This window comes from Rhodamnia argentea, chromosome 10 (genome assembly GCF_020921035.1).
Source record: "Rhodamnia argentea isolate NSW1041297 chromosome 10, ASM2092103v1, whole genome shotgun sequence".
NCBI classification, from domain to species: domain Eukaryota; kingdom Viridiplantae; phylum Streptophyta; class Magnoliopsida; order Myrtales; family Myrtaceae; genus Rhodamnia; species Rhodamnia argentea.
Genome location: NC_063159.1, coordinates 14395803 through 14404970, shown reverse-complemented (window position 1 = coordinate 14404970; position 9168 = coordinate 14395803). Strand labels below are relative to the sequence as shown.

Below are 9168 nucleotides of genomic sequence, written 5' to 3'. Positions count from 1 at the left end.
TTGATTTATGTAGACACATAAGATTGAATGATGACATTTTTAAGTAAATGGTATAGATCGTTTAATTCAACCATATATTTACTTAGATGAAATATGACAATTTAATTTATTTTTACTTAGATGAAATATGACAATTTAATTTATTTTTCCCTTTTAAGATAAATTTATTTTTCCTTTTTAAGATCCCCTCATGTTATATACAACTCATACCATTTATAAAAATTTATCTATCAGAAAATAAAAATCAAAACATTAGATGTAAAATCCACATAATTTCAAATTTTTTGGTAAAAGCAGGCAAGAGAAAAAGGTCATAAGCTCGAAACACATAGTTAATTATCCAACAACTTATCTTTTAAAATCTTATTTATGTCCGTAAATACTCAATTATTTTTCTCTCTCTTTTTTCACAAATAGATTAATCGAGAACTAAGAGTCGAGACAATTCAATTGAAGAGAATACTGAGATTTTCAAAACTTGAATACGTAGTCGAAAATTTCTCATGAGTTTTTCAAAGGTAAAATGACAAAGACCAAATCTTCTAATTCCTTAATTTTGTCAAAAGAAGAATTCCAATCTCTCTCTCTCTCTCTCTCTCTCATCTGCTCGTCACCGTTCACTGTTCAGCTGTCCTAGGCCACGCGCCGTCGCTCCAATTCTTCGAATACCCGAATAAGAACTGTCACCTCTCGACTCAGCTCCCTCGTTTGAATTATCACAAACAGAACGCGGGCAACGAACAATGATACCGAGGGAAGCAACGATCTCGATCGACTTCTACGCGCGCTCCTCCCTACCATGAGAACACTTCTCCAACCTCTTCGGACCACCGTCTCTCATTTCTCTCCCAGACCTCTATGGCTCCACAGCCGCGCCGCCGACGACCTCTTCGTCTCCAACGAGGTCCTCGCGATCCTCGACGCCGTCAGCCCCGTAGAGCCGGCTCTCGATCGCATTTCCCCGTTTATCTCCCACGACGTCGTCGAATCCGTCCTCCAGGAGCAGAGGGACCGCGCGCGCTGCTTTCGGTTCCTTCTCTGGGCTATGCGAGACAGGAGGTTTCGCGTTTGGGACTCTCACCGTTTGGTGGTCAACATGCTCGCGGAAGAAGAAGGCGGGTTCGATGTATACTGGAGGGTTCTCGAGGAGGTCAAAAGCTGCGGGCTTCGGATCGTTTCCGATGCTTTCCTGGTGCTGATCTCGGCGTATTGGAAGATGGGTATGGCCGAGAAGGCCGTGGATGCATTTGGGAGGATGAGGAATTTCGATTGCGAGCCCAATGTTTATACTTATAATAAGACAATGCACGTTATTGTGCAGAAGCAGATTATTTTGTTGGCTCTGGCGATTTACAATAAGATGGCGAAGTCCGATTGTTTGCCAAACGGAGCTACGTATACCATTCTGATTGACGGGTTCTGCAAAACTGGCGAGATTAAAGATGCTCTCAAGATGTTTGACGAAATGACGCTGAGAGGTATATCGCCCAATGAGAGGACTTACACAGTTGTAGTCGCAGGGCTGTGTCAAGCGAAGAGCACGGATCACGCTTATAAGTTGTTTGAGTCTATGAGGGAGAGAGGGTATAGGCCTGATTCGGTTACTTACAATGTTTTGCTTGATGGGTTCTGCAAAGCAGGTAAGATAGACGAGGCTTTGTTGGTTCTGCCGACATTTAAGAAGGAGGGGTATGCACTTGGGCTGAAGGGTTATAGCAGTTTGCTTAATGGGTTATTTAAAGCTGGGAGATACAACGAAGTGGATGTGTGGTATAGGATGATGGTTAAGGAGGAGGTCATACCTGATGTCACCTTGTATGCCATACTGATTCGGGGTTTGTGTAAAGCAGGCAGGATGGAGGATGCAATGAGTATGCTTAAGGAGATGACCCAGAGAGGTCTAATTCCAAACTCATATTGCTATAACGCTATAGTGAAAGGGTTTTGTGACATGGGTCTTCTTGACAAGGCTCGGTCTCTTCAACTCGAGATATCACAGCGTGATTCCGTTCATGATGCCTGCACTTACACGATTCTGATATGTGGTATGTGCAGGAACGGGCTAGTTGGAGAGGCTCGAGAGATATTCGACGAGATGGAAAAACACGGCTGTTTGCCTTCTGTCGTGACCTTCAATGCTTTAATGGATGGGCTCTGTAAGGCTGGTGAGCTCAAGGAAGCCCACCGTTTGTTCCACAAGATGGAGATAGGCAGAAATCCTTCAATATTCCTTCGGCTTTCTCAAGGTTCCAAGCGGGTCTTAGATAGCGAGAGTCTCAAAGAGATGGTGGCGCAGTTATGTGAATCCGGATTGATTCTTAAGGCCTACCAGCTTCTAATCCGGCTTGCTGATAGTGGTGCTGTGCCGAATATTGAAACATACAATACATTGATAAACGGTCTCTGCAAGACAGGCAACATAGATCCTGCTCTCAATCTGTTCAAGGAGCTAAAGATTAAGGGGCTTTCCGCGGATTCGGTCACCTATGCAACTCTTATAGATGGGCTACAAAGGGCTGAGAGAGAAGAGGATGCATTTAGGTTTTTTGATCTGATGGAGAGGGTGGGATGCCCACCCAGCTCTTCAGTATATAAATGTCTAATAACGTGGTCGTGCAGGAGACGTAAGCTTCCTTTGGCATTTAGTCTTTGGATAAAGTATCTGAATAACCTTCCCGGCCAAGATGACAGAACCCTAAAAGTAGCTGAGGATCACTTTGAGAAAGGAGAAGTGGCGCAGGCAGTCAGGCACTTGCTGCAGCTGGAGATGAGTCTGAAGGACTTTGATCTTGCGCCATACAACATTTTCCTTATTGGCATGTGTCAAGCACATAGAATTGGAGAAGCTCTCAAAATATTTTTACTTCTCAAGGAGAACCGGCTCGATATCACTTACACAAGCTGTTTGACATTGCTTCCTGCTCTGTGTAAGGAAGGAAACTTGGATGCATCGGTGGAGGTTTTCCTTTATATGTTGGAGAGAGGATTCCACGTGAAGTTTAGACACTGCAACCAGTTGCTTCGCTCTCTTCTACTTTCTCATGATAGAAGGCAATGGGCCTATGGTCTAATTGATAAAATGGAGTCTCTAGGATTGAAATTTCATCTATATGAATCTACGGAATCACTCCTATACAAACACTCGAACACGCATAATCGGGAACAAGTGACACCAGGGTAAACGTCGGCTTCTCAGTTTCCAGGGCATCCTCAACTTTCCTCCCCATCGAGCTGGAGATATCAGTGCGATTGCGTACTGATGCAAGCATCTAGTTGGCCCATTGGCCTACTCTAGACCACTGTGCCGATAGAAGTTACCATGAAGATGGGTTTGTCTGGATACTCCCTAGCATCCAGGAATTTTTGTAGTTCTTACCTGTAATATTAGATAGGGCCAAAATTAGCAGACAACACATTCATTCATGTCATTTCTCGGTGATGTTGTGTTATCAAACATCTCTTCCTGGTCCGGATAGAGGACAAATAGGGTCCATTAGACAGAGGTAAACACATTATTTCAAAGGGAGCAATTTCAGATGATATGCTCTGGTTTTGTTTTATTCAAGTTGTGTCACCTTGTAGAGGAGAAAAGATCAGCCAAAATAAGTTGTATTTGCCCGGCATCCTATTTACTCGGACTATAGTAGTATATCTGTTCTGTCTCTCGATATTCCCTCTTGCACGTGTCGAAGTATCGACCTGCAACAAGCACCTTGCAAGTACCAGGCTCTAATGGACCCCTTGGAGACTATGAAGTGGTACGCTGGAGAGATGATTTTCTGAGTAAAATCATCTCGATATTGCCACCCAGGATCAAAGGACGGCTAGCTCTAAAGCCGTCACAAAGCTCGGATTGAGAGATGATTTTGTAAGTAATGTTAGGACCGACGAGATTTTCTTTCTAGTAGTGGTAAGGCTGCATAAGAAATGCCATTATAAAGTTGTCATACCAAGTTATGTGACAAGGTACTTAAGCACTCCATATATCGACTTATCGAATTATTTTCTGAAATAATTTCCTAAGCCTATCTTTATACCGTTGCCGTCATAACATCATAACAAGTACTTTTTTTCATTCAGCGGAAATCAGTTCGAGAAATCTCTGGATAAAGCTGCCCCAGCAAGTTACAGCAACCACCATCAACTTAACCATACTCTGTGTTAACTGTGTTTGCAACAAGGTTACATTTGGTAAGAAGGCGCCATTCATCTTTTCATGCTTGTAGTCTTTACATTTTTAGGACCTCTTTCTGCAATTTAGTATTCTTTGCTCTGTAAATATATAGAGATACAAAAATTACAACATCCGAATCATATACACCTCGACTTTTTGTGCTTCTGATCCTCCAGCCGGCAGAAACCACGTCAACCCGACAAGGGAAAAGCCACCTCCAATTGTTGAAGAACTGAGCTCACATAAGTTCTGTTGATTTAGCAGCCTTCCCAAAAACTCCGACTGGAAGTCTGAGTGTGCACTCCATCTTTACACGAAATAGGGTACCAACAAGTGACGGATGATCACTCCTGCGGCCGAACAAAAGTATACGTTGAGCTGGTCTCAGACTTTGGGACCTGCATTTAGAATTTGAATACTTCATGCACGAGGTAGATTTCCACAAGAAGAATGAAATTTGTCGATCGTGGTTCAGGTCACCCGCATTGTTATCCCAAAACAGAGAAAATTTTAGGCACGCAGTTCTTGAGAATCTTGCCAAATGATAGCACAATAGTCAAAGGGTGGATGACTACTATAGATTATGTTCCCTTCATTTCATTAGAGTTAGGTCAGACAAGTCATTAAATGGGAGGAACTGGCTCGCTCAGGGAATAATAGTCACGTGAAAGGTACTATCCATCCTCCATTTCTCACATGCTCACAACAGCTATCATATGAATGTCAGATGTCAATACTAACCGATACAAACTACATTTCTCTTTTAATCTTTTAAGTCCAGTTTTCATTAAAAAGTACAGATTCAAACATGCAGATGAACAAAGTTTGATCAATCAATTATTCCAATATCAAAAACACAGCAACAGGGGCGGGTGGAAACTATAGGTATTAATCCTGTCCCTGTGTAGTCTAATTTGATAGTCAAAGGCTACAAGAAAGCAGACCTGTCTTTGCTAGTGCATCTCAATGGATGTCTATGTGAATTCCAGCCAACAAATAAATAATTCAATGAAATTGTTGCCTGATTTTAGGATTTTATCCAAGTTCCTCAATCAATGAATTGTTATGGAAAGATGCTTCTTAATAGCCTAGCTAAGCCTAAAGCAACAGAACCAACCTCAGCAGTACGCGAGAGTCCAGCAGGAAGCACCGGGACAAGAGACGACCACAGGACAGGGTCCACCAGTGGGTCGATACTGCTGTAATTGGTCAGCAAGGGTGCATTCAAGAAAGAAGTTAAGGGATAGAGGTTTCTTTGAGAAGGAGGCGTTCCACTCATTCCAACTGTCCCTCCTTGTTTCTCGCTAGGCTCATGGCTTCTCGATTTCTCAACCGGCTGTCCATAGTCCATCCTGTTGATAGTATTCTTGTTTTCTTCATCATTGTCATGGTCCTTTTCCTTCTTTTTAAGCGCTTTCTCTTGCAAGCTTTTGTAGGCAGCCGACTGTGACAAAATACCAAGGGCAGATAAAGTGGACCCTTTGTGCTTTCTGCCTTCACGAGGTGCTCCTAAACGGGGCATCTGGTATGGTTCTGTAGCTTCCCATTCTGATGTTTTTAGTTCAGTATTGATATCATCAGAGGAACAGTGTTTTATTTCTTCACTTGATTTTGTAGTCAAGTCTAGTTGTCGGGTTTTGTTTTGGCTCCACCACTTTATGTAGCTCGTTAGGTCAATCTTCCTATCAATGGCAAAACTGCCTCCAAAGTCACCTTCTCTTGCTGGATCTTCGCCTGCACCTTTTCAATTTAATTTTTTAATAAGACATTTGACTTTTAAGGATAAAGTCAGATTAAGATAACGTTTCGTAGATATAGCTTGTTTCCCTAACAAAAACAGAGATGCTTAAGGTCCAGTTACCCACCATAAATGCTGTTGAAGTATTCTGCTCCACCAATGCGACCGAACGATGACTCCCATCGGCTAGTATGTAAAAGCAACAAATTCGCAGAACAAAACAAAGGATTTAACAAGTTCGAATTCTTCGAATCAATCAAAGGGAATAAAAGAAAAGAAAGTGAAAGTTTGAGCTGGGATCATTGTTAGAATTGAAATTATGAATGCTGCATAACATGAAAGAGACTGCAAATTAACTGACAGACAAGCCTACCCAATAGCATCATCCTAGAAAGAATGTTCAGTCTAGGATATAGATTTTAGAGAAATTGTGAATCCGAAGCTCCTAGCGCTTGCTAACCTTAAGACGTTCAAGCATATGTGGTATGTACACACCCATGTATATACAGAATTGATCAAAAAGCAAGTTCATATCGTAGTAGCAAACCTAGAAAGCCCTCGATATTTGGAGACTCCTCTTGAAAAACCACTGCTCTTTCTGCAAGAATATTTAATGGAAATCGAATAATATTAGTGGAGTGTATAATGTAAACAGATCAATGATGCATAATACATGTTCACTTACCTACGAAGAGACACGAGGTACTCTTCTCTAGAGACATTCTGCATCTCTTCAAGATCTCTGGTATAGTCTTTGACCTGCATAAGTTGTCATGCTTAGTAGACTGTACAGTACATCTACTGACCTAATTAAGTTGGCGGGTTGTGTAAAAAAAGAAAGTTCTACTTAGATGACCAATCAAGAAATTAGCAAAATTTCGACCAAAAAAAAAAAAAAAAAGCAAAATGAGAGTGTAGCATGATTTTTTCCTGCTTTCTTTTTTTGGATAAATGTCCCGTTATATAGGTTTAAGAAAACTTAAGATAAAGCAGGATACCACACGCAAGAATAAAAACTTTAGAATGTTGTGCAAAACGATTAAGGAAAAGGCTTGGGAATGGGATTATCTAACTGGAAAATTAATGAGTGTCCCAGGTCCCCAATATTTCAAGGCAGCGAGATCATAGGCTCTTGCTGCAGCCTCCTCATCATCATAAGCACCTGTCATTGTGTAATGCGGTGCCAAATGAGAAATAGCTTATAAAAGCTGGCAATTGGCATCAACCTGTTTCAAATAAGCACATATACAGCTTTACTTACCTAAATAAACTGGCCGAGTAGATTGTTCAACAAACCATTCCACGGACATTACAGAGAGAAGACATTACGTCAGTTTAATAAAGTGAATAATCCAGATTTGTTTTAGCAATGTCTTAGAGGTTTTGTTGAGAGAACGAGAGCAACCTTGCTTTCCTTTCTTATTCTGATTCTGGTTCCATGTAGTTTTATCCCAGAGATGAGCTTCATATCGACCTGTCCATCTATGCCTGGAGGCCATCAATATTGAAAGGTTTAGCATCAGTTTCGAGCAACATGCCAATCAGGTCAAACCTAAGCTCTGGCCCATTAGATCATCAAAATATACATAATGTAATGAAAGTGAAAGCATCCAATAATCCCAAAAGAATTTCTACCGAACTGGATTCACCAGTAAAATTGATGCAAGAACTAGGTAGCATTTAAGTGAGGATCTACAGTTGAATCAAGTTCACTCGTGAACTCATCAAGCTTAAATTTCTCATAAAGTACTCTCTTACTCTATCACACTCGCTGAGTCGCCCATAACATTATACCTAATATCTACACACGTATACGCACATCACAAAACTACTCACAGCACTAATCACGATTACATCTATGCAGATGTACTACTGTTCGTTCATAGTTCCTGAAATTTAGCCAGCACTTAATATTTCTTGTGGTAAGTAGCCCTTCTATTTAACCATGGAATCAGCGATATGGCACTTTTCACAGTGAACACGACCTCAAAATCGTATCGCAGTGAACCTTTGCTCGAGGATACGTCGATGCACGTCCTCGAATCACAAACAGCACGAAAACGAACGACGATCATGCGCAGCATACACCTTCTTAAGCATAAGCAGTGGCCTAGAATCTCCAGGAATCTATAGGAAAAACCCCATCAATCATACGCATGTATGCTAACCAACCATAAGCTTCTTCAGTGCGCACTATACAAGATTTTTCCATCGACTACCTGGTGACACCGCGGTAGATGGAGCTGCGTTTACCGGCAGCACAGGGAGGCATTTTACTGATGCGCTCTTTAGCGGTGCAACCTCTCTCCTTCTTCGCCTTCTTCAGCCCTCGGTAAAGCAGCAGCTGATCGCCCCCCGCCGCAGCCGCCGCCTCCGACGCCTCTCCGCCGCCTCCGGACTCGGACTTCAGCCCCGGCTCGGAGGAAGAAGAAGCCATGGCGTAATCGAAAGCCACCAGCTCCCAAAGTCGTCGGAGAGAGAGAAAGAAACTCTCGAGCGAACAAGAAGAAGAGAGCGAAGTCCAGAAAAGGACGAGAGAGAGAGAGGGAGGGAGGGAGGGAGGGAATTCCAGTGAAAGTGTGTGGATTCGGTGTATATGATTCACAGGGGGGAGTGGAAAAACTACAGTGAGGGAAGGGAAGGGAAGGGGGGAGAAGGCGGGGTGAATGACGGGAATACCCCTGGCGAGGGATGGGAGAGACACGTGGCGGGCCGAGCGCATGTCTTGGAAAAGAGGTCGTAACGGCTAGGATGACGAGGAGGACAATTGCGTAATTTCCGGGTGTGCACGTGGCGTGTACCGCCAATTGTCTCAAATTTTTTTGTTTTGTCAAATCTCCGGGGAAGGTCATGCGTGTCTGTCAGGGTTAACTGTTGGGAAAAGACAGAGCGACCCACCTTCACCTTCGGCGATAATTGGTAATAAGGAAGGGTGAATTCTTGACCCGAAAAAGGGCAGCATTTTTGACTTTCTTACTTTGACCGAACAACAAACGGCTCACATTCCATCATCATCGATCACGCCCGGTGCGGTGACTACCGTTTCACAGTGAGTTGGGACCCACAAGCCCACCAGGCCGATCCAGTTCAGCAAAATCCGCATCGTCGAGTGACTCAAACCGAAAAGTACAGACTCGATCGCTCCGTTGGAGAGCTGCAATGTCCGGAGGATTCTGAAAGGTGACGTTGGAGTCCCCTCTCTCGTGCACGAGCTTCGCTGCGATTCCAGTTTTGTTTCCATAAGTAGAGATTATTT

At 42.9% G+C, this 9168-nt stretch overlaps 2 protein-coding genes and 1 long non-coding RNA gene across 4 annotated transcripts; 2 read left to right on the top strand and 1 right to left on the bottom strand.

Annotated features, from left to right (window-relative positions):
• Positions 1–598: 598 nt before the first annotated feature.
• On the top strand, positions 599–3670 carry LOC115732870 (pentatricopeptide repeat-containing protein At1g79540). Its single transcript, XM_030663557.2, has one exon. The coding sequence runs from the start codon at positions 800–802 to the stop codon at positions 3179–3181; it is 2382 nt and encodes a 793-aa protein (XP_030519417.1). The 5' UTR covers positions 599–799; the 3' UTR covers positions 3182–3670.
• A 458-nt stretch (positions 3671–4128) lies between these two features.
• LOC115732886 (AP2-like ethylene-responsive transcription factor At2g41710) lies at positions 4129–8535 on the bottom strand. Of its 2 annotated transcripts, none has more exons than XM_030663585.2 (9): positions 8132–8535; positions 7318–7400; positions 7174–7182; positions 6986–7074; positions 6598–6671; positions 6460–6510; positions 6040–6098; positions 5292–5908; positions 4129–4572 (listed from the first exon to the last, which is right to left on the bottom strand). In XM_030663585.2, the coding sequence occupies exons 1-9, from the start codon at positions 8347–8349 to the stop codon at positions 4519–4521; spliced, it is 1254 nt and encodes a 417-aa protein (XP_030519445.1). In that variant the 5' UTR covers positions 8350–8535; the 3' UTR covers positions 4129–4518. The 2 variants fall into 2 exon arrangements, with proteins under 2 accessions (XP_030519445.1, XP_030519433.1); XM_030663573.2 differs by having other exon boundaries at positions 5292–5914; positions 8132–8534.
• LOC125312631 lies at positions 4512–5351 on the top strand. The gene is made up of 3 exons (XR_007196701.1): positions 4512–4845; positions 4975–5059; positions 5206–5351. It is a non-coding gene; the product is annotated as an uncharacterized LOC125312631 (long non-coding RNA).
• Positions 8536–9168: the final 633 nt, after the last annotated feature.